Raw genomic sequence first — 25,388 nt, 5'->3', positions numbered from 1 at the left:
GATTGTATTGACGTTGATTATTGGTCACATAGTTCACTTGTTTGGATGGATTTGCTTCATATGGGCCTCCAACTTGACACTCTAAGTTATGATGATTACCTGCACAATTTTCACAAACTAAATTAGAAACAGTAGCAACATTCAGTTTCTTAAAATTATTATTTAAAATTGCAACTTGAGCAGCCAAATTATTAAAAGCATCGATATCATGAACCCCGACTGTCCTCTTTTGTGCATTTCTATCCGTAGACTTCAAGAAATTGTTGCTAGCCATCACTTCTATAAGTTGATCTCCCTCATCCGGTGTCTTATTAATAAAAGCTCCTCCGCTTGCTGCATCCACCATGGTTTGAGTATTAGGGTGCAAACTATTGTAGAATGTTTGCACTTGCATCCACATTGGTAAGCCATGGTGTGGGCACTTTCTTAAAAGATCTTTGAACCTCTCCCAAGCTTCATAAAGAGACTATTGATTTTGCTGTAAAAAGTTAGTTATATCATTCCTCATCTTTGCAGATTTTTTTGGTGGGAAGTATTTAGTAAGAAAAGCGTTAACTAGTCCATCCCATGTAGTGATTGTCCCCGGAGGTAATGAAATTAACCATGCCTTAGCCTTGTTATTTAGAGAGAATGGAAACAATCGAAGTCTTATTACATCATCGGTCACACCATTATGCTTGAAGGTATCACAAATTTCTAAGAAATTTGCAATATGTAGATTAGGATCATCATTGGCCAATCCTCTAAATTGAACCGAAGATTGAATCATTTGAATAATTACCGGTTTGATCTCAAAATTGTTAGCTTGGATGGGTGGCCTTCGAATGCTTGAGACACCCACATTAGGAACAGAATAATCCTTGAGTGGCCTGTTTGGGACTCCATTATCAGCATGATTCTCATCCCCCATTGCAGGAACCTCTTGAATTACTTGTTGCTTGCGTTTTCGATTTAGTTTTCGTAGTGTTTTGTTGATATCAAGGTTGATTGGTACTAAGTTCAGACTCCTTGTACGTTTCACACATTAAGAAAACTTAAAAAGAGAAAAACAATTGAGTGAGAATAAAAAGAAAATAAATCAAATTAGCACATAAATAACTAGAATTAATATTAGTAACAAATAGTCCCCGACAACGGCGCCGAAAACTTGATGTGTTGGTTCGTAAGTAAACGAATTGTTCAAGTGATATAATTGTACCTAAGTAGGGATATCGAACCCACAAGGACTATGCTACTAATTACTAAAATTTATTATTTCTACTACTATTTGATCAACCAAATATTTAAAGTTGTAAAAGAAAACAACTTAAACAATTAAAGAAAATAAATTCAAACTCTTATGATTTAAACGATCTAGGGCTTTTGATTTCACTACAAACACTTTTTATGCAATTGATTGCTTCACCTAATTCCTGTTATGCTTTATTTGGAGATTTATTTCCCTAAGCCAACCAATATTTTCTCTCAAAATGTATCAGATTGCTCCTTAAATTACTAACCTAACATATCTCTATGTGAATTTAAGTCTAAAGGAGTAATTACGATCTATGGAATTATTATAGATTTAACTATTAATCTCTTAGAACATGGTAATGTATCTCTACTATTCATTCATTCTAACGTAATCTATTCTATGGATTTAATTTAGATTCTAACTCTCGTTATCAACCTAAATCATAAAATCAATCAAAACTTGGGCCCTTAAGAATTGAGAGCATTAAGCGCATAATAGATACACAAATAAATTGATGCAAAACAGAGAATTAATTTAAACCAATCAAAAACAAAAATCGTGATTGAGCTACATCTCAACCCTAGACAAAGGAAATTAGTTCATCTTAAGATGAAGAACAAACATCTTAAATTACAATCATAAAGAAAATGGAAGAATAAACCAGACAAATAGAAGAAAATCTACAAATTCCCTTCTTGTTCTCCAAGCTCTCTCTTCTCCTAGGTCTTCAAGATCCTCATTCTTCCAAGTCTCCAAGATCCCCAAATAAACCCTACTTTCGTCTATTTATAGCCCCAATATCATAAACTGATGTCCCACCTAATTCTGATCTGAACAGAATGAGATAAGGACGAATAATTTTCAAATTTTAAATATTAGGTCGTGGCCCTCAGTGTCTCCCGCCGCGGTGCTTTAGTCTCGGGTTCCTAGGATTTCTGAAATTCCTTTGGGCGCCGCTGCGAACAAGCTTCTCCAGCTGCGACGGTTTTGTCTCGAGTCCCTAACTATGATTTTCCACATGCGTACGCCGTGGCGCTTAAGTCCTTCCTGCAATGGCGCTTTCTTCTCGGGTGAGTTACGCAAATTGTCACGTAAGAGGCCGTCAAACTTCATATTTTCTTCCAATTTTGCCTCATATTGCTCACTTTTCATACTCTTGGCTATTTGAGACCTAAAACAATAAAAATAATGATTGTTGAGATAAAATTACTCTTAAACTAATGAAATATCAAGTTAAATCATAGATAATAAGTTGCTCTAAATGGACTTATCACCTATCAAATTGAGGCAAGGTTGGACTAACACAACTAGGAGTAGCAGTTGGTTTACAAGTGAGAATCTTTGTGCAATTAAGCAAGTCCTTAATGTACTTATGTTGAATAAGAAGAAAGGCTCCAAATGTATGAGTGACCTCAACACCAAAAAAATAATTGATAACACCAAGATCATATAAAGAAAGGAAGCAATAAAGAAAACAATCAATTGAGGGTCTTGAGTAGAGCTACTACCAATAACTAATATACCATTAACATAGACCAAGATAATGATAAGATATGAGGCTAAATAATAAACAAACATTAAATTATCATCCCTTACACATCTAAAACCCAAGCTGCTTAAGGCCAATCTTAATTTGGTGAACCAGGCATGAGGAGCCTATTTGAGGTCATAGAGAGCTTTGTTAAGCTTGCAAACATAGTCAAGATACTGGGATGAAAAAATCCTTATGGCTAGGATATAAATACTTGCTCATGTAAATCATCATTTAAAAAGGCATTATGCACATCTAATTGGCAAATCATCCAACCAAATGAGAGAGTAATCATGAGAACAATTCAAATAGTAGCCACTTTGACCATTGGACTAAAAGCAGTCAATGCTAGGTGTTTGATGAAATCCCTTGGCAATCAAGCATGACTTAAAATGTTCAATGTTGCCATCAGGATTGTACTTGAACTTATAAACCTACTTGCAACCAACAATATTAGCTTTTGAATGTAGAAAAACTAGTGTATGGGTATCATTCTCCATTAAGGCATCATAATTAGTTTCCATAGCTTTTTACCAATGAAGATCCTTGATAAATTGCTAAAAATTAGATAACTCAATGGAAGCATTAGCTTGTTAGGTCTTAGGTTTAAAAACACTAGCTTTGACATGAGTGAGTGTATGATGAGTATTAATAGTTGGAGGTAATGGATGCATCTTAGAGTCCAAAACCACAAGTTGAATAGGGGATGACATAGGGGAAACAAAAGAAGAATGATGAGTAGAATGTAAAGTATTGAAGGAACCATGAGAAGGAGAAGAAAAAGACATGAATAAAAGCAAGTGGAAAAATAAGGAAAGGAGATGAGTTAGTAGAAACACTAGGGAGAGTGCCAACAACCACAAGAAAACAAGATTCATAAAAAACAACATGATGAGTGATGTAAACTTTATCAAAGGTTTAATCAAGACAAAGATACATTTTGTGAGGAGTGTGATAACTGACAAAAAGACATTTAGTAGACCAATATTGTAGTTTCTATTTATTAAAAAGATGAATAAAGCGATTACAAAGACACCCAAAGGATTTAAAGGAAGAATAATCAAGAATTGATCTAAAAAGAACCTGATAGGGAGATTGAAAGTTTAACATATAAGAAGCCATTTTTCTTATGAGAAAAATAGCAACATGAAATGCATACACCCAAAATTTGAAAGGCATAAATGCTTGAGCAAACGAGGCTAACCTACAACATAATGATTCTTACATACTACCTGAGCCTTCTACTATGGAGTTTTGGGACAAGATAATCAATGTTTAATGTCATGATTAGCTAAGAATGAGAAGGTTTAAACTCATCCCTACCATCAATTGGGTATAATTTTATCTTAATGTTAAAGTGGTTTTCTACAAGATTTTTGAAGTGAACAAATATTGATTGACAAAGCTTGACCCTTTGTACGCAAACGATACAACTAAGAAAATAGAGAGTGAGAGCACCTTCTTTACAATCTCAATAGAAGGGTGACCTAAACAAGAATGTCAAATATAAAAAATCTTAGAGATAGTTGTTGGCAAAGTGAAGGGTTTGTCGCGTCCATCAACTCCTCTTGTGTTCGCCGTGGGCGCTTGGGTGAATGCACTATAAGGCTAGGGTATGCGTCTTTCCTAATAGCAATTGATTTTAGGAGAGTTGGTAGCGTCTGAGGTCCTATAAGTGGTATTAGAGCCGAGGTCATGGGTTCGAACCCTAGGGGTGTCGCTAGAGGGGAGGGGGATTGTTAGTAGTTCGGAGGGTTGGCTGCATCCATCAATTCCCCTTGTGTGGCGCTTGGGTGAATGCACTATAAGGTTAGGGTACACCTTTCCTAACAACAATTGCTTTTAGGAGAGTTGGTAGCGTAGGTACTACAATAACATTATTAGTTGCTACATTAGGATGATTAAAAGGCTCATGAGAATGACAATTTGAATGAGAATTAGTTGATTCGGAGACTTGAAATTTGTACATGTCATTTTCAAGCTTGCTTTGAACTAGATCATTTTCTTATTAAAATATTTTTTAAAAAGATAAGAACAAATATAAGATTTTTAAACATTTTAATTAAATAAAAATATAACTCCAACATCGCATTTAAGAAAAGAACATATATCTCTTTGTTTTTCATACCTTATATTTTTAGTACTCTTCTCACATTTTTGTGTCATTTTCACATTCTCTGTACCTTCTCATATTATCTTTACACTCCTCACATTTTTTGTATATTTCTCCCATTTTTTGTACTCACTTCATATTCTTTCCTACCATTTTCACATTTTTTTATACCATTCTTACATTTTTTTTATACATTCCTCACATTCTTCATACCATCTTCACATTATTTTATCAATTCCTCACATTTTTTATCCATTCCTCACATTTTTCGTTCTTTTCTCACATTTTTTTTTGTATATTCTTCATATTCTTCTTACACTCGTTACATTCATTGTACGTTCCTTAGATTCTTCGTACTTTCTTCACATTTCCTATACTATTTTTATATTCTTTGTACTTTCATCACATTTTTCGTACCCTCCTCAAAATTTACATTATTTATTTATTTTTAAATTTATTTTAACATTGTAATAATTTATGAATTAAAAAAATACTATCAATGTTTAACCCAATCCTTTGCATATACAAGTTCAACTATAAATTAAAAACTAACAATATAATTATAATCAAAGAAATTAATAATACTATTTTAAATTAAGAGTAGATTCTATATTCTAATTTACCAATGAACACTTTCACAAATGTATTTCAAAATTTTTTTTTACATAGTCTTAGAGTTATAACTTAGTAACATTAAATAAATTATAACTATTCTTTTACTAAATTTTTATTAAAGTTTAAAAGTGACAAATATAGATAATCACTTAATATAATTCCTAGATAATCATTTTATACACAAGTTTTTTCAAAGCAAAACCCTAAGAATAGTTACTCACCAACTTATATCAAGCATCCCCACAAATAATTTTTAATGAAAAAGAGTCTTTTACCGCAAAATATTTTTTTAACCATAATAATTTTTAATAAAAAAATTATTTCACCATAAAATACTTTTTCAACCACAAATTAATTTATGATAAAAACATATAGTGGTAGTAGTTGAAAGAGCTAGTCATACGTAGTGAATTGTTTGGGCAGCATAAAGACTACTTTATTTTAAACTTTGGGCTTTTGTGGTGTCTCCTTTTAGAAAGTGAGTCAATTAATTCCCTTCTCATTGTCATCTACATATCCCAATGAGTCTTTAAATATTGGGAGGAAAAGACTTGAATCTTTCTTAGGTCAATGGAAGGAAATTTCGTCCTCCATCCCCACCTGCCATGATTGAATCAATAATAATATAAATTAAATTAATGTCATATAAATTGAATTTATAAAACGAAACCCAAGAGAACTGAATTATTTAAAAATAAATTGGTTTTAAATTATAATTTGTAAATAAACTCTAAAATTTAAATTTCATATCACCGGATGAAGTTTTAAATTAATTTTTTAGCAAACATCTAAACTAAACACTTACTTTAAGGTTAATTTCATTTAAACTAGATTTCATGGCTTTCTTTCTTCCTCGGAGACGATGATGGATATATGGCATGAGAACCTGAATGCTAAAGCCGGTTTGTTCAGACCCATGTGTCAAGCTAAACCCAATCATTTTTTTTTTTTTAGGCATCGTATGTGGATGGATGGTAGCTGGAATCAAACTTCTTTCTTGCATTTAAAATAAAATAATAATTAAAAATATTGTAATCCATTTTTATATTTGATATATACATGGACAATAATTTGTAAACAATAGAAAAGATTCGGGATACAGTGGAGACCTTCACAACAATTTTAGCACACAGCATCCCGACCTTCCAAGGCAGAGTTCATCGCTGTCTTTCTACCTACCAGTGTTTTCCTGCCATTTCTTTCCGCCTTTTATGAAGAAATTGCCTGCCATTTAAGTTAAGTTGAGTAAGTTCTCACAGTAAAGAGTGGATGGCTTTTGCAGACCCTCAAAGTCAAAGAGCTTCTTCTTCTTCTTCTTCTATTTCTACTCGTGGATGGAATTACGATGTTTTCTTGAGCTTTATGGGTGAAGATACTCGCCATAATTTTACAGATCATCTCTACAGAGCTTTGGATCAGAAAGGGATTCGTACCTTTAGAGATGATGAGGAGCTACGAAGAGGAGAAGAGATTGCAGCAGAACTTTTAAAAGCTATTGAAGAGTCAAGGATTTGTGTCGTAATTCTGTCCAAAAACTATGCCCGTTCTAGGTGGTGTTTGGATGAACTGGTAAAGATCATGGAGTGGAAGCAGTGTATGGGACAATTAGTGTTTCCGATTTTCTACCAGGTGGACCCCTCCAATGTGCGAAAACAGATGGGGAGTTATGGAGAAGCATTAGCCGATCATGAAAGAACGGCAGACGAGGAAGGAATGTCGAAGATAAAGAGGTGGAGGGAAGCGTTGTGGAATGTGGCGAAGATTAGCGGATGGTGTTTAAGGAATGGGTAACTATAACTTCTTTTCTTTGCATGATAAATCGTGTTTTCTAAGTAAAGCTAAAAGCATATATGATCCAGGGCACTTAATTCATGTTTTGCTGGTGTTTGCAACCATTGACTCACCCCATGTGTCATGCTTTGCCACTTGCAGACCTGAGTCACGTGTTATTGAGGTGATTACTTCCACTATTTGGAAGAGTTTAAACCGGGAACTCTTACAGGTTGAGAAGAAGCTTGTTGGGATGGATCTTCGAAGGGCGTCTTCTTCTTCTACTTCTACTTGTATTGGTCCATGGGAATATGAAGTTTTCTTGAGTTTTCGGGGTCAAGATACCAGACAAAATTTCACAGATCATCTCTATGCAGCTTTGTATCAGAAAGGGTTTCGAACCTTTAGAGTGGATCATATCAGGGGAGAAATGATTTTGCCAACTACTTTGAGAGCTATTGAGATGTCAAGGTGCTTTCTCGTAATTCTCTCGAAAAACTATGCTCATTCCAAGTGGTGTTTGGACGAGTTGAAGGAGATCATGGAGTCGAGGCGACAAATGGGAAAAATAGTTTTTCCAGTTTTCTATCATGTGAATCCTTCCGATGTGCGAAATCAGGGGGAGAGTTATGGAGAAGCGTTGGCCAATCATGAAAGAAAAATTCCTCTGGAGTATACACAGAAGTTGAGAGCAGCTTTGAGGGAAGTGGGCAATCTTTCTGGATGGCATATACAGAATGGGTAAATATAGCTTGTTCGATCCGCATAATCTTTTGCAAGTATCCTTTTATCTTTCTATACATAATGATAAATCAGAAATCTACTAGAATTTATAATCAGCACATGCATCTTATCATAAAAAATAAAGTGAATTTATAATACGGAGAACTTATAATATGGAGAATTCCGATAGATAGAGTAGATTAGACGGAATTAGTGATCTGACCTCCCTGTTCAATAAACCTGCTTGACCCGGATGATTTTAAAGTTCACAGGGCAGCACTGCTAGCATGAAAGGTTACGGACGAGTTGAACCAGCCTGGCCAGGACAAGCACCTCCGGTGCAAAAAAGAGTTACAACCGGGGATGCCCGTGGAGTTGGTGCATGATCAGTTACATCATGCAGCTGAAGTTGTGAATTTAGAATTGGTTCTTCCCAATTAGGACACCATTTAATCTACAAATTTAGGACCTTAATTTACAGCCCATTAGTATTGCAACCTAGCAAACTAGTATTGAAAACTGATGTAGTAAGTAGTCCATTCTCATCAATTGAAAAAAAATAAAAAAATCATAGGTCTTCAAATTGGTTCTCCGGGAAAAATGATGGCCGGTCATGTGACTATTTGAAATGTAAGGGGGTAAATATGATGTTTTTCTCATCAGGGAACCAATTTGGAGGGTTTTTTTTTTTTTGTATTTTTTATATGCATTATCACTCTTTCAAAATATAGGTTGCATTTAAGACTTGAAGTCATGCAGATGACTCAAGGTGGAAGGCAAAACCTAGCTTCTTAATGAGACTTTAAAATTATATACTTTTTAAAATGTCCTCCATCCTTTTGTTTTATTCAAAATAAAGTCTTTCAAGCTTTATCTTTATCCCTGAAACGCCATAAAGGAACCCATGTTTAATTTGTTCACACACACAAAAAAAAAAAAAAAAAAAAAAACTACAGATTTTTTTGGGTTTTTTTTTTTTTAAATTATAATTATTGACTTAAGTTATTGCCCATATTATATTATTTGATTAGAATTAGTTTCTTCAAAATCCAAAACAACATTATTTCTTCTTTCCCTTCTACTAAGAGGGTGTTTTGTAAAACTTAATACTTATTATTTAATGAATTAAATTAACTTTAAGTTAAATTATTTTTAAGTTGTTAACTTAAAATATATTACTTAATTTTCACTTTAAGTATTAAGGTTGTTTGATAAAGTTAATTTAAAATTTATTCTAAATCATCAAATTAACTCATATTTACTCTCACTAATTTTAACTCCTATTTACTTTGACTAATCTTAAATAATAAATTTATTTGTTAAACATATATTGTAGATATCTAGAATGGTTAAAAAATATTTAGGTTGTGAATGTGGAGTTATGATTGTGTAGTACTCTCACTAAACATGAGGACATGAGGTAAAAGGGATTGCGGATTAAGAATAAAGAACCTAATTTGACTTAATATTTAAAATTATTTTTTACATTAAATTATAATATTAAGTTATTTTGCTAAACATACTTAATCTATTAATGACTTAAATTAAGTTATCAAGTCATTAAATTGATCAATCAAAGCCCATCTAAAATTTAATTGATTTCCTATTTCTTTCCATTCTTTTATAAGGTTAATATGTTAGTATGGGCAAACAACTATTCTTGATTTTTTTAGTGTTTTCTGATACATACAAATGCTAACTTAGGATAGACCTAATGAAAAAAAAGCTTAATTATGAAAGGAAGAGTGTAAAGTTTAAAATAAAGGCCAACATCATCTAAGAAGGGAGTTGAGTAATCTTCTAGTATAGGTAGAGGTTAGCAAAGATGAAATAAAGGGCAACATTTAGAAGGTTTTTTTCTTTCTTCTTCTTATGGTGTTTTAATGGTGCTTGAAACATCTAATTAATTCATCCTTATCCCCTTAACAAATTCTAATTGCCCATAATTCATGTTTTATACGAAACCAAGCATAATCAAGTTTACTTCATGTTTTCTACCATTTGTTGCTCTGTTAGCTCACCTATGTATGTGCTTTTTGGCAGCAGGTCTGAGGCAGATTTTATTGAGGATATCACTTGAGTTATTTTGATGAAATTTAGTCAAAAACTCTTACAGGTTGACAAGAACCTCATCGGGATGGATTATCTTTTGGAAGAAATGGAAGAAATTTTTCCACAAATAATAGATCCATTATCAAATGATGTTCGCATGGTTGGGATCTATGGATTTGGAGGAATTGGTAAGACAACCATGGCCAAAGTTTTATACAACCGAATTGGTGCCCAGTTCATGATTGCTAGCTTTATTGCTAATGTTAGAGAGGATTCTAAAAGTCGAGGTCTACTTTATTTACAAAAACAACTTCTTCATGATATCTTGCCAAGAAGGAAGAACTTTATAAGGAATGTTGATGAAGGGGTCCATATGATAAAAGACAGACTATGCTTTAAAAAGGTTCTTCTTGTTCTTGATGACGTTGACGATTTGAACCAATTGGAAGCCTTAGCTGGTGACCATAGTTGGTTTGGTCCAGGAAGTAGAATTATTGTAACAACTAGAGATAAGCATTTGTTAGAGCTGCATGGAATGGATGCATTATATGAGGCTAAGAAATTAGATCACAAGGAAGCTGTTGAACTCTTTTGTTGGAATGCATTTAAACAGAACCATCCCAAAGAAGACTATGAAACACTTTCAAACTCTGTTGTACATTATGTTAATGGTCTTCCGCTAGGTCTTAAGATTTTGGGTTGTTTCCTATATGGCAAGACAGTACGTCAATGGGAAAGTGAATTGCAAAAACTACAGAGGGAACCTAACCAAGAAATCCAACGTGTGCTTAAGAGAAGTTATGATGAATTAGATGACACACAACAACAGATATTCTTAGATATTGCTTGCTTCTTTAATGGAGAGGAGAAAGATTTTGTTACTAGAATCCTAGATGCTTGCAACTTCTATGCGGAGAGTGGAATAGGAGTCCTTGGTGATAAGTGCTTTGTAACTATTTTAGACAACAAGATATGGATGCATGATTTGTTACAACAAATGGGACGAGAAATTGTTCGACAAGAATGTCCTAGAGACCCTGGAAAATGGAGCAGATTGTGCTATCCTGAGGTTGTAAATCGTGTATTGACAAGAAAAATGGTAAGAGAAAATGCAAATGAATATACTTTCATGTTTAAGGTTATTCAAAATACCTAAGCTTCAACAATATCATTTTTGTTTAAGTTACATGTCTTATTTAACTTCTATGTATTTTGCTCTACTCATCATCTACTCTTGTTTACCAGGGAACAAAGGCAATTGAAGGCATACTTCTGAACTTGTCTAGATTGACGCGGATACATATTACTACTGAAGCTTTTGCAATGATGAAGAATCTTAGACTACTCAAAATCCATTGGGATCTAGAATCTGCTTCTACGAGGGGGGATAATAAAGTAAAGCTATCTAAAGACTTTGAATTCCCTTCTCATGAGCTAAGATATCTCCATTGGCATGGTTATCCTTTGGAATCTTTGCCATTAGGATTTTATGCAGAGGACCTTGTTGAACTTGACATGTGTTATAGCAGCTTAAAACGACTTTGGGAAGGTGACTTGGTATGATGATTGATTATTTATTCATATTTCTTCTTTGGTTAAACTCTAAAGTCCATGAAAGCAGATATATCAAAGTAATTTTTTTTTTTTTCCTGTTACAGCTTCTTGAAAAGTTAAATACTATAAGAGTTAGTTGCTCTCAACACCTCATTGAAATTCCAGACATCACAGTGAGTGCGCCCAATCTGGAGAAACTAATTCTTGATGGTTGTTCAAGTTTGCTTGAGGTTCACCCATCTATTGGAAAGCTGAACAAGCTTATTTTATTGAATTTGAAAAATTGCAAAAAGCTTATTTGTTTTCCAAGCATCATCGACATGAAAGCGCTTGAAATTCTCAATTTCTCTGGCTGCTCAGGGCTCAAGAAGTTTCCAAATATTCAAGGTAACATGGAAAATTTATTGGAGCTTTATTTAGCTTCAACTGCTATTGAGGAACTTCCCTCCTCAATTGGGCATCTCACTGGACTTGTTTTATTGGATCTGAAATGGTGCAAAAATCTTAAGAGTCTTCCGACAAGTATTTGTAAGTTGAAATCCCTTGAAAATCTCTCTCTTTCTGGATGTTCAAAACTTGAAAGTTTTCCAGAAGTGACGGAGAATATGGACAATTTGAAAGAGCTTCTTTTAGATGGGACACCTATCGAAGTGCTACCCTCATCAATTGAACGTCTCAAAGGCCTCGTTCTATTGAATCTGAGGAAATGCAAAAACCTTGTGAGTCTTTCAAACGGCATGTGTAATTTGACATCTCTTGAAACACTCATTGTCTCTGGTTGTCCACAATTAAACAATTTGCCGAGGAACCTCGGGAGCCTGCAACGTCTAGCACAGCTCCATGCAGATGGAACTGCTATAGCACAACCTCCTGACTCAATTGTTCTTTTGAGAAACCTGCAAGTATTGATCTATCCTGGATGTAAAATATTAGCACCTACCTCATTGGGTTCGCTCTTTTCATTCTGGTTATTGCATGGAAACAGTTCAAATGGGATTGGTTTGCGCTTGCCTTCTAGTTTTTCTAGTTTCAGGTCCTTATCAAATTTAGACATAAGTGACTGCAAACTAATAGAAGGAGCAATCCCCAACGGTATTTGCTCCTTAATCTCATTGAAGAAATTAGATCTAAGCCGGAACAATTTTCTAAGCATACCTGCTGGCATCAGTGAACTTACAAACCTAAAAGACCTTCGATTGGGGCAGTGCCAGAGTCTCACAGGAATTCCGGAGCTTCCACCAAGTGTCCGAGACATAGATGCACACAATTGCACGTCTCTTTTGCCAGGCTCATCAAGTGTAAGCACATTGCAAGGGCTACAGTTCCTATTCTATAATTGCTCCAAACCAGTTGAGGACCAATCCAGTGATGATAAGAGGACAGAATTACAAATATTTCCACATATTTATGTGTCTTCCACTGCTTCTGATTCCTCTGTGACTACTTCACCTGTTATGATGCAGAAATTGCTTGAAAATATTGCATTTAGTATTGTTTTTCCTGGCACTGGGATTCCTGAGTGGATCTGGCATCAGAATGTGGGATCTTCTATAAAAATTCAGCTACCTACAGATTGGTATAGTGATGACTTCTTGGGATTTGCTCTCTGCTCTGTTCTTGAACATCTTCCTGAGAGAATTATATGCCATTTGAATTCTGATGTTTTTAATTATGGGGACTTGAAAGACTTCGGCCATGATTTCCATTGGACAGGCAACATTGTTGGGTCAGAACATGTCTGGCTGGGTTATCAACCGTGTTCCCAGTTGAGGTTGTTTCAATTCAATGACCCCAATGAGTGGAATCACATTGAGATTTCTTTTGAAGCAGCCCACAGATTCAACTCAAGTGCATCCAATGTGATGAAGAAGTGTGGCGTATGTCTTATATATGCAGAAGATCTTGAAGGAATCCATCCACAAAATAGAAAACAGCTTAAGAGTAGCGGATGTAATGTAGTTGAGAGAAGCAGTGACAGAGCAGGACTCAATCGAAGTGGAATGGACTCTAGTTCTAGTGGCAGCAGTGATGGACCCACCAATGATCCCACGCTCAAGCTCAAGCGCAAACGTCCTCAAGAATAACTACCATCATCCAGGTCTTTTTTCCAATAAAATTCTCTTTTCTGTTGATTTGGTCATGCATTCTCAAAATCAGTGATGATATTTTTCGTCAATAATTCTCAGCGAACTCCTCCAATCATGTCTATATATTATATCTCTGTCTGACTTTTCGGTGAGTCATCAACTTTTCTCTTATTGAGATATATTGATTGAAGCAACTGAAATTCTCTTTGTCATTTTTTCTTGTATTCTTTGATATTTTAGGCAGATATTTTTGTTTGAATCTGACCTTTGATTATGCTGAAATTTGTTATTAAGCCTTCATAATTAGTTGTTGACAGTGTTGAGTTTTATTTAGCACTTGGTGGAGAATATGGGGAGTTTGATTAAGAAAATGAAGCAAAGTTGGTGTTGGGTGATGAATGCAAGTTGCCTGATGAAACACCCAGCTTACTTCTTTTCTGAGTATGAATGGTTCTTTGCATTATAACCTTCAAGTTTTAATAGTAATAGTTTTGGTTGTGTTATGAGCATTAGATACTTATGAGATGTTGAGTACTAGGATAAAAACTGCAGGAACATTTGCTAACATTTATGATGTTTAGGTCATAAAATCCGGTTCTTCTACATTTTGTTTAACATGGGTTTGACAATCATGGCAAATTGTAACATTCAAAAATTTCTTTGGGTGGAAATGATAAGAATCTTGAGTTACACTTGACAAGCTGTTCCTCTTTTGCAGAGGCCAGAATCAGAATTTCCATGGAGGGAGATAATTTTCTTGCTTTCTGCAGAGCAACTCCTTTGCAAATGCAGCGATTCCAGGAGCTTGGAATCTTGCTTTCTTATGAATTATTTTATATACTTGTCTGATGTTATTTATGAGCCTAGTTGGTTTCTTTTATGTGATAAATTGGGTAGAAACTTATTAAAACTTTTATACAATGCATATATCATTAAACTATTTGTCACCATTTTTCTGAGTATATCATTCTTTAACATATTGTTACAATGATTCGAACCCTGCTGGTATTGATTTTAATGCCTTTGATAATTATAACGTACCTAATGAATTAGGTTTTAGAATAAGGCAAAGTAGAATTTGTATTTTTGGTTCCTGAATTTTTTATTTGATTGGTAGTGAGCATTTGACCTGGTCATCGCATTCCACTAGTGATTTTCCAAGAATAATTTTTCATGATGTTCAAAAACTTTGAGAATGAAGAGTCCCCAATTGTCATCTGCACTCCATGAAGATGACTTTATAAGCTTGTTTACTTCTGATTTAATTTGAGAAACTCATTCAGTTTTATTGGCTGTAGCCCAATTTTACTTATATTTTTGAAGTTACGAAAATAGTTTGGATAGTGTGTTCCCTGAAAAGAAGGTATCAAATAATTTGAATCATGGCTGGTCTAAACTCACAACCACACTTAGAACTACATATAAGACTGCAACCTTTCAGTAGAATAAAAGAAGAAACTGCATTTATGAACTGAATGTAAGTATGTAGGTATAGATATCCATAGCAAATTAAAAGCATAAACCAGCAACAATAACCCAACATCCATCAAACTTCAAAAACTTGTCAGTAACACCATTAATACACAACCCAAAAATTCCAATAGTTATGATATGTTTCCGGAGCTTTAGAGGAGAAGACACCCGCAATGGCTTCACTGCCCATCTCTATAAGGAGCTATGCACCAAAGGAATCAACACTTTCATCGACAATGACAAGCTTGAGAGGGGCGATGTCATAGCTTCTGTGCTTGTTCCGGCTATTGAAAACTCCAAGTTTTCTGTCATTGTTTTGTCAAAAAATTATGCTTCTTTCAGGTGGTGTTTGGAGGAGCTGGTGAAGATTCTAGAGTGCATGAGAACCAAGGGACAGAGGGTTCTCCCAATTTTCTACAATGTGGATCCCTCACATGTAAGATATCACAAAAGGAAATTTTGGAGAAGCATTGGCTAAACATGAAGAAAACTTGAGGAACATGGAGACGGTGCTGATTTATGAAAACTTGATGAAATTTCAAATCAATATAGATTAGGTGTATTTAGTGAAAACTTTGGAGGAGGTGAATGGAATTAACCTATTTTTGAAAATGCAGATTGGAATGAGTTTTTTTTTTTTCATTATACATTTGATTGTGTACATCTTCTTTATAATTTCTATTCTTTAATGATTGATTTTGATTTTGTACATATTTTTAATTATTTTCCTTAATAGTCATAGAATGAGCAAGAGGGACCAATATTTTGAAAAGGTACCTAGGTCAACAACCAGTTAGTTTGGACTTTTTCAACTTGGGTATATATATAGTAGGGTTAGTAAAAAATAGTGAGAGTAAAAATGAGGACATGAGGAATTGAAATGAACGATATCAAATTTGTTTTTTGAAGGTCATAGATGGTTAAAACAAGGACCCAATCATTCCCTAACCAACCTTGGGTTAAAGTAGAATTTGTGCTTGTTCCAATTTTTTTAGACTTCATACTAGGCTAGCCTTAGGCTAGCTCGATCGATTCCAAGGTTTGAGAAAATGCTTCATCATTAAAAAGAAATCCTAAAACAATAAATATATCTTCTACGCACAAGTCTTTTGGTAGGTTCCATTCATGAGCAGCAATATTAAAGAAATATGCATCTTTTGATATAAGGTACTTCTATTTTAACCGTTTTTTATAAGGTTGAGTGGACAACTTGCTCACCTATGCATCTTCTAGGAAAATACAAGCTACTTTTACTCATGAAAGCATATTTAGAAATAAACTATTTTTCTTAAACGACTTTTATTTTAACCATTTTTTACAAGGTTTGGTGGACAACTTGTCACACGAATCCTTTAGGAAAATACAAACTACTTTTCCTTTCTTCTCCACTAATGTGGAAATATGCCTTTCTTTTAATATGCATCATAATTATGCTTGTTCTAATATACATGGATATATTTTTCCAAAAAACCAAAATTCATGTAAAGTGCGATCAATAGTATTTTTATCTAAAGTGCTTTTAGTGGAAGTATTTTTTTAGAGAATTGTCTATCAAGTGCTTTTTTAGGAAGTAATACAAATAATTTTTCAAGACATGCACTATAAGAAAAAACATTAACCATGACGCTTTAAAAGTGTCAAGAAATACATTCAATGACTCTTCCCCAAAGCGTCATCTACTAGACGAATAAGTATTTGCCTACAATGACGCTTCTAGAAAGCGCCATGGAAGAGAACTTTGACGCTTAAAAAGTGTCATCATTAGTTATATCAAACTACATTGACACTTTTATAAGCGCCATTGTTGAGTAGAAGAAACCTTGACACTTTCTATAAGTGTCATTGTTTAGCAGTTTCAAAAATTGAACTATAAGGACACTTCTGGAAAGTGTCATTGTTAGTTGTTCACACTACATTGACACATTTATTAGTGCCATTATTGGGTTGTATAAATGTTACTGGTTATTACTCCCATTCATTGACACTTAGTAAAAGCACCAAGGAAGATAATTGTTTAATTTTAAATTTAGTTTTAATTTAATAATTGTTGCACCTAATTTTTCACCTGCTATTGAAATAATGCATACACATAAGAAAAAAAATTATGTACCAATGAAATTAGTTGTTGCACTTAATTTTTCACCTAGTAATACATTTCTAAATTGCAGTATTTAATCACAAATAGAGAACTTGTATTTCATAAATAAGAAACACAAAAAAGCTAAAATATATTAAAATAACAAAAAAAAAGTCATAATTTTAATGTGTAGTCCCTTAACATAGTCCATTTTTTCTTTACATGCAACCCATTTCTTTACATGGAACCCGATTGTGCTTTGGTCTTCAACATACTCCTTCATGCTAGCTTATCCAACTACAAGGTTAATTTCCCAAAAAGATGACCTACATGCACAAAAAACTAAAATCAATTACCATTTCAGAAAAAGAGATATAAGTGAATACTTCTAGAAATAGAGAGAAAGAAATGACAATGAAAATATAATAGGAAAACAAATGTGTATACCAATTGACATTTATGACCCTATGAATAATTACAACAAAATTACTATCAATAGTTAAAACACAAAGCAAGAGATTAATCAAATACGGGAAAAGAGAACAACAACATCAATAATCCATTAAATCTTTAGTATAGCCCAAAGGAAAATACACTACTACAAAAATTGAAATTAATGACGCTTTATTTTATGACGCTTTCTAAAAGCGTCATTATTGAGGGTATACAATGACGCTTATAAGAAGTGTCATAGTTGTATTATTTATCTTGATACTTATTATAAGTGTCATTATTTGATGTCATCTTTTTCCTTATAACTGTGTATATAATGACGCTTATAAGAAGCATCATAGTTTTATTATTTACCTTGATACTTATTATAAGCATCATTATTTGATGGGTATATAATGACGCTCCTAATAAGTGTCATGGTTGTATTGACTTTTAAAATTTTTGTTTTTAAGTTAACTTATACAAATTTTGATATTAGAATTTTATTCTATAAATTAATTATGGTAAATTGACATTAATATTAATGACATAAAGTTGCTACATTAAGGTTTTTTTAAAAAAAATTGGATATAAATAAAATAAAATCCTAATAAATTATTTTTTATTATTTTATATTAATTTTTTTATAGTTTGTATCAATACAATCTATTAAGCTCATTCTATTAAATTAGTTTTTTTTTTAAAATATCAATATTCAAATTAAACCAACATCAAACTAAAATATCAAATAATTAAACAATATAAATTCATTATGAGTTCAATATATAAAAATTATTATTGAAAGATGAAATAAAGAATACTATTTTTAATTTATTGAAAAAGGACATGCATGGTATTTTAGAATTTGTTATAAAGTCTCCATTGAAAACCCTAACTTTTGGAAGACAAGAAAGAAGGGAGAGAGCCACCGTTTTTAGTGAGAAAGAAGAGAAGAGAGAAAAACGCAAGTTTTTCTCATCCAGATTTCATCAAAGGTCCGATCCCACTTCGTCTGTGGTCCGATTGAGCTGAAATTTGGAGGAGAGTTTCGTGACTCATTTATCTTCAATCTAGACGGTGAAGATCGGATTTGGAGTTTCGGAAAGTCATTTTAAAGAAAGAGGAGAAGAGAGAAAAACGCAGGTTTTTCTCATCATGCCCAGATTTCATCAAATGTCCGATCCCGCTTCGTCCGTGGTCCGATCGAGTTGAAATTTGAAGGAGAGGTTCGTGGCTCATGTATCTTCAATATTAACGGTGGAGATCGGATTTGGAGTTTCGGACAGTCATTAGAGAGAAAGAGGAGAAGAGAGAAAAACAGCGGTTTTTTACATCATGCCCAGATTTCATCAAAGGTCCGATGCCGCTTTGTTCATGGTCTGATTGAGCTGAAATTTGGAGGAGAGGTTCATAAGTCATTAATCTTAAATTTGAACGGTGAAGATCGGATTTAGAGTTTTGTAAAGTCATCTTTCAGCCAAAAACAGAACCTTTATTTTGGTGGGCTTTTTTCAGCCAAAGATGGCGCTTCCTGAAAGTGTCATTGTTGCCTAAGACATACAATGACAGAGGCGGAAAGGACGCTTTAGAGAAGCGTCATCTGTTACCTTTCTTGACGCTTAAAAAACGTCATTGTTTCCCATTTTTCTTGTAGTGATAGAAAATCAAACCAAGTTTGGGACAAGATAATATCAACATCAATAGTCCATTAAAATATTCAATTAGACATCATCTAATAGTAATAAACCTCATTGAATGCGCAACATTGACAAAGGAAGGTTTGGGAATATGGTGTAACATGAAATAAACAAGGTTCACACCATGATACTTTATCAACTAAGTTTTTTGTTAAGTTAAAAGAATTAACATTTCCCACCATATGATATGCATTGCAACATTGCATCCAAAATAGTGGCCAATTGTATCATACTTATCACTCATCTTATTTATCACTATCAAAGCTAGCAACAACTATATGAATTCCAAAACTTAATGATAAATAAATTGGCATGCATAAAAAAATGTATAGAAGAATATCTACAACTTAATAGTAGATAAACATCTTCTATTGATGAATATTTTTTAATGAAAGCTCATATTTCATATTTTAAAAAGATTATGATTATTTTTTAAAATAAAACATATTTATTTAGGCATATTTGGGAAAATATCTAGAATTATGTGAGCGATCCAAAGTGACAACTATATGGCAAAGATATGATTGCATAAAAATTTAACAACAAATTCACGTTATCTATGAAGCTAAATAGAGATTCAAACATCAGCCTATTATGCAATACATTACACAAAAGTAAAACTTAAGGAACTTTAGCTTAAGAATGTCCATAATACAAACACATAAAGTGCGAAACCGGAATTCATTTTTTTTAATTGCTATTTCTCATGTATACTAAATTTAAAAAGCATGGTTATCAAGCCAAGGATGTAAAATAATAAAAACTTCATCACCAATATAAATTTTCTGAATGAAAAAAAATATAATGGTAATTTATGAGTAGTAGAGACCATACCTCTAAGAGTATGTTGTTGATCTTAAAATTTCTGGAAATCATGAGGGGATTATGTTCATAGAGATACTTCATTGGCAGCTTCTAAAGCTACGCTCAATTAGTTACCCAGTCTACAAATTGGTTGAAGAGATAAAAATAGAACCGTTAATTTTAATAAAATGAAAATTAAACTACAAACCACATTTTTGACACTTGAAAAAACTTATTTAGAAGTTAATTAAGCAATGTAATTTGAACTTCCACTGGTTGTATATAAATATATAGTAATCCATCATCTTGTAGTTTTAGATTCATTGAAAAATAAATAAGTTAAGCAATGAAACAAAAAATTTATTTTATGAAGAAATCTTTATGTATTATGAGGGTGACGATGTAACTTACAATGTTGTGGTAAAACACCATGGCCAAAATTAGAAATCTTCATGTTTCCTTTTGAACCAACAAGAACATTCTGTAGTTGAGAATGAAAACAAATGATCACATGAGAACAACAAAATTCCAAGTGTATGTCCCCTTTTAGAAGATCTTTAATAGGAAGCAAGAAATAATAAACTTGATATCCCTATGAAAAACACTTTTTTTTTTTTTTTTTTTTTTTTTGTGGCAGTAGGTCATGAACTATTAGAAACTTGGAAAAGCTTCCAACTTTTAACTTCAAAAAGTTTCCTTTTGGATGCCTGTGAGTCATGCATGCAATTAACAACTTAGTTTAGTTATGGGAAATTGGAGAAATATCATGACAATAGAAAGAAAATATTATCAATTTGGTTGTGATTCCATCAAACAATTTACTTTTAATCATAGTTTGGTTCAAAAGAGGAAAAAAATAAAATATTTACCTTAGCAAAAGTGATTTTGGATAGGCCAAAAAGGTGTCTTCAAAGCCTTAAAAATGAAAAAAGTATTAATTGAGTGACCAACATTACCCATTCAGATCGTACTTCGTTCAACTCATCTTTGCTATACGATTTTTTCCCATGAAACTATTAAGGAGTAATGTAAACAATTTGATCAATTACATTGAAAAATAAGGTAAAAATTGATATATTGGAAATTAATAAACTGGTGCATACCTTTGATGTAAGACATCCTTGATCAGCAATAATATCTCTCATATATCTCATCACATAGTATCCACATTCAACACTACTTGGTTGTATTGAGCACTTTATGCATAAAAATAAATCATTGTAGAATACACCAATTTTATAGTTAGTTGTAGGCTATCTTGTACTTAATTAAAAATTAAGAAATGGTATTAAAAATTGCATTACTTAATTTATATGAATTACTCATCCCTACTACAACCCAAGTAGGCTCCCTCTTTGATGATTTATGTTTTTGTGGTGGATGAATTCTAAGGGCCCTACATGAAGAAAATAATATTTGTTACCAATTATGCTTCATGCTCTAGTATTGAGAGAAAAACTTACATATTAACAATCTCCTTAAGATCATCAAAAGGTTGATCCTGCAATGAGTCAGGGTAATATGCAATCATAGTCCTTATTTCCAGTGCCACCAAAACCTAATGATAATTACAAAATTTTACATAAACTTAGTTATATATTAATTATGATTTAATAAGTATACATACATAGCTTACTTAAGTTCTATAATTTACCCTGGGTTATATGGAATGAAAATAAAGTCAGCATGATTTGCATTCATCAATCGATTAGCAATAACCTTTGACCTACTTTCCTTGCTTGCTTCCCCCATTCCAGCTTTGGAAACCAAAGCTGGATTTACAAAAGCAAATTGTCCTGCCATCTTAGCATCAACCATCTTTTTATGCAAGTGCCTAATTTAATTTCACATACCGTTAAAAAGAAGTTATTATTTTAATGCAACTAACATTTCAACTCTCCTAATATGATTATAATTAAAAATTAAACTATAATGAAGCAACTAAAATATATGAAAAAAAACAAAATAAATGTTCCCTCACCATATATAGAACATAAGACAGTTAGATGACACCTCTGTCGATAAAATTATCATATCCATATCATCATTCATGAGAAAGCTCTTACAAGACTCTCCAAAAACATCCTTTGTGATGTTTACTGCATGTACCTTCCCTTTCTTGAGCAGTAGTCCAACCAATGTAGCAAAGTTCTTAATGTCTATGGGGTTCTCATCCTTAGAACTTAATCGTGTTTCTTCATTCCTTAGTTTCTTAAATTTCTTTGAATCCTATAAAATAAAGTGTATGATTGCATATATAATTATTGTCATTGATAAAATAAGTTATAATTATTACCAAGAAACTGTTAATGAAAATTAAAAAAAAAAAAAAAACCTATACTTGGATGGGATGAGTAGTAAGACTAACCATTTGGGTAGGCCACAAAACTTGATACCCAAGAGCCTCTCCAATAGTTGTAATTTGGTTAGGAATAGGCACAAGAAGTGGTGCATTTGGCTCATAAGAAGCATCCACAACAACTAAGAAGTTAACACCACATTCAAGTATAATTGTGCCAACTGCAATTACATTTTCCTTTGTCCCTATGGCTAATTGGCATTTCCTAACCTATAAAATGAAACAAGATTGCTTACTTATATGAAACCATTGAAAATTCAGAATTTTACTAGGAAAGTAAGAGTTAGTTGAGGAAAATTGATTCATCAAGGTCAAATATGATGCTTATTTACATAATTCATTGTACATATATAGTACAACATTACTACTATATACTAGACTATACTTTCTAAATGTCAAAAACTAGTGTTTGTACCATAAGAAAAGTTTTTTTCCATAGTTAGCTCATTCATCATGTAGGTGGGACAAACCTAGACAAGTAAAAACTATATTTATGCCCTATAACTTTCATTCTTGAAGGATGAATGACATGAAATTTCTAACTTTATGTGTTATCACATAGGAATTATAGAGCATAATATTAATCACAACATACCTTGTTTGCTTTTTGCACTATTTTGACATGGTCATCAACTCGACGCTTAGGTTGCTCAACAATTTGAGGCAAGACAATTTGATTTTGCTTAATATTAGAGTTGCTAACATCAGATTGAGGTGTGCTAGGCATCATCTGAGAAAGTTGGGCTAAAATATTTGCCTCAAACTTAGATTGTCGCTCTTGAGATTCTTTCACAAATTCTCGCATAGCACTATCCGCCATGGAATGGAAATATTGGCGTGGTGTATAATGCTTGCCTTTAGCCAGTACTCGACCATTGTATTCGGGAATGCCTAATGCTTCTGTAAGTATGTCATTATTGCCACTAAAAATTTGACCACTCTCTCATGACTCTTTCAACATCTTGTCCTAAAACACAATGATGTTATTAACTTCAATGTCATATTGGTTACTATAAACAAGGTCTTAAAATAAATGAAGAATATGTTAGAAAATGTGTACTTACAATCTTCTCCACCACTGGTATGGCAACTTCAACATAAATGCCATATTTCTTCTCCATTGCTTTCTTCCATGATATGCTTCTATCAATGATTTTTGTATAGCCAGTTGTTGCCATCTATTAAGATATTAGAATGTACTGTAATGAGTCTTTAATCAATTGATGCATAAAATAAAAGAAAACAACAAACTATCATTAACCTACTATTTCATCCTCAAGACCAGCATATCCCTTCCTACTAAGATGATGATTGTAAATATGCTTCTTCCTTCTTTCTTTTTGAACTTCTCTAAAATCCTACAAAGTTTATTTTGTATTTAGTAAATGTGAATATGAGTATAACGCATGAAGATGAGTTTAAGTTAACCTGAAATCTTTTAGACAATCTATCCTTCACAAATATAGTCCAATCTTCATCTTCAATAAAAATATATTCAATTGGTGGTTTCTTAAGGACCTCCAGTTGGTCTTTGAAAGGAATAACATACTTGACAGTCAACATGTTCTTGAATGATCGAAATTATTTGCCCATCGTTAGCATACAATTCCTCCTACTTTTACTATCCAATGTAAAAGAAGCCTATAAATCATTAACATAGTTATTAGTAATTAAAAAGGTTTCATAAATTGAATAGGAAATAAATTATATATCAAAACACTATTGTACCTCAATGGTGTCCCATAGGTTATTTTTCACTTGTATAGGTACATCTCTCCAACTGTTATATCTAATTAGCACCGTAGTACGTGCCAATACACCTAAAAAACTTGTTAGATGCATAAAAGCTTGTTCAACATAAATACCATCAGGATTGTACTTTATGACTAGCTTTACCCCTTTGCTCTGATTCTTGATAATCATAGACTTTCTAGTTATCCCTCTACACCTCCTTTTTGTAGGTGCTTTTTCTTCTTCCTCTAGATCCATAGCTATAATAAAAAAAAAGTATAAAGTTTAAAAGTAAGTTTATAAAATATCCATGAATCCATACAAATTTTGTATGAAATATCTAACCAAAATTTTAAGTATCAAAACTTCAATTGCATAAGGCATTACCTAATGAATTGATCTGTTTAGAACATAATATTGAAAATAGACCTATCAATGTTTTTCTGAAGTCAATCTGACGTTAACTAAAACTGAAACCATAACAATCATCTAATAGTACAGACAAATGAACCAATAAGCATAAGGTTTACCTTATAGAGAACTATAGTAGCATATCAGGTCACCACATAAAAAACAAACAACAACTACTTAGTTAGACAAATACATGTTGTAATAAAAACTAAAATACATTTTGAAATAAAATAAAATTTTGAAAACATCATTATAACAAGGCTACAATTCAGTTACATATTAGATTTGTTCTCAACCCAAATCCCTTCACAGTCGCCTCACATACATATTGCATCAGAGTCATTCATAGCATCAAATGATTTAACTTGTGGCAAAGAAGAAATGACTGGATGGTGTTCAATAGAGTTTTCCATGAGATCATCACCCTCTTCTCTTTCCAAGAAGTCTTGTTGAGGAGTTGATAAAACAATTGACCATCTTGGATGAAGTTCATCTTGTACATAGAAAACTTGCTTAGCCTGGGAGGCTAAAATGAAAGGATCTGATTTATAAGCCATTTTGCTGAAGTCAACTAAGGTAAACCCAAGATCATCAACTCTAATTCCATTCTTATTATCAACCCAATCACACTTGAAGATTGGAATTCTGAACATGGTATAATCAATATCCCAAATCTCAGTAATAACCCCATAGAAACAAAGCTCACCAAATACTGGATTTTTATC

The 25,388-nt window shown here is 32.9% G+C and overlaps 2 protein-coding genes and 1 non-coding gene across 3 annotated transcripts; all 3 read left to right on the top strand.

Moving 5' to 3' along the window:
- The first annotated feature begins 404 nt into the window (after window positions 1-404).
- LOC117910150 lies at window positions 405-511 on the top strand. Its single transcript, XR_004650563.1, has one exon. It is a non-coding gene; the product is annotated as a small nucleolar RNA R71 (small nucleolar RNA).
- A 6,119-nt stretch (window positions 512-6,630) lies between these two features.
- Window positions 6,631-8,102, top strand: LOC117910143 (disease resistance protein RUN1-like). The gene is made up of 2 exons (XM_034824198.1): window positions 6,631-7,280; window positions 7,426-8,102. The coding sequence occupies exons 1-2, from the start codon at window positions 6,763-6,765 to the stop codon at window positions 8,006-8,008; spliced, it is 1,101 nt and encodes a 366-aa protein (XP_034680089.1). The 5' UTR covers window positions 6,631-6,762; the 3' UTR covers window positions 8,009-8,102.
- Window positions 8,103-10,076: 1,974 nt separating this feature from the next.
- LOC117910144 (disease resistance protein RPV1-like) lies at window positions 10,077-14,621 on the top strand. Its single transcript, XM_034824199.1, has 4 exons — window positions 10,077-11,137; window positions 11,284-11,595; window positions 11,697-13,690; window positions 14,398-14,621. The coding sequence occupies exons 1-3, from the start codon at window positions 10,124-10,126 to the stop codon at window positions 13,674-13,676; spliced, it is 3,306 nt and encodes a 1,101-aa protein (XP_034680090.1). The 5' UTR covers window positions 10,077-10,123; the 3' UTR covers window positions 13,677-13,690; window positions 14,398-14,621.
- Window positions 14,622-25,388: the final 10,767 nt, after the last annotated feature.

This window comes from Vitis riparia, unplaced genomic scaffold (genome assembly GCF_004353265.1).
Source record: "Vitis riparia cultivar Riparia Gloire de Montpellier isolate 1030 unplaced genomic scaffold, EGFV_Vit.rip_1.0 scaffold623_pilon_pilon, whole genome shotgun sequence".
In the NCBI taxonomy this organism is placed as follows: domain Eukaryota; kingdom Viridiplantae; phylum Streptophyta; class Magnoliopsida; order Vitales; family Vitaceae; genus Vitis; species Vitis riparia.
Note: the sequence above shows the minus strand (reverse complement) of the source record. Positions and strands in the feature narration are given on the sequence as shown.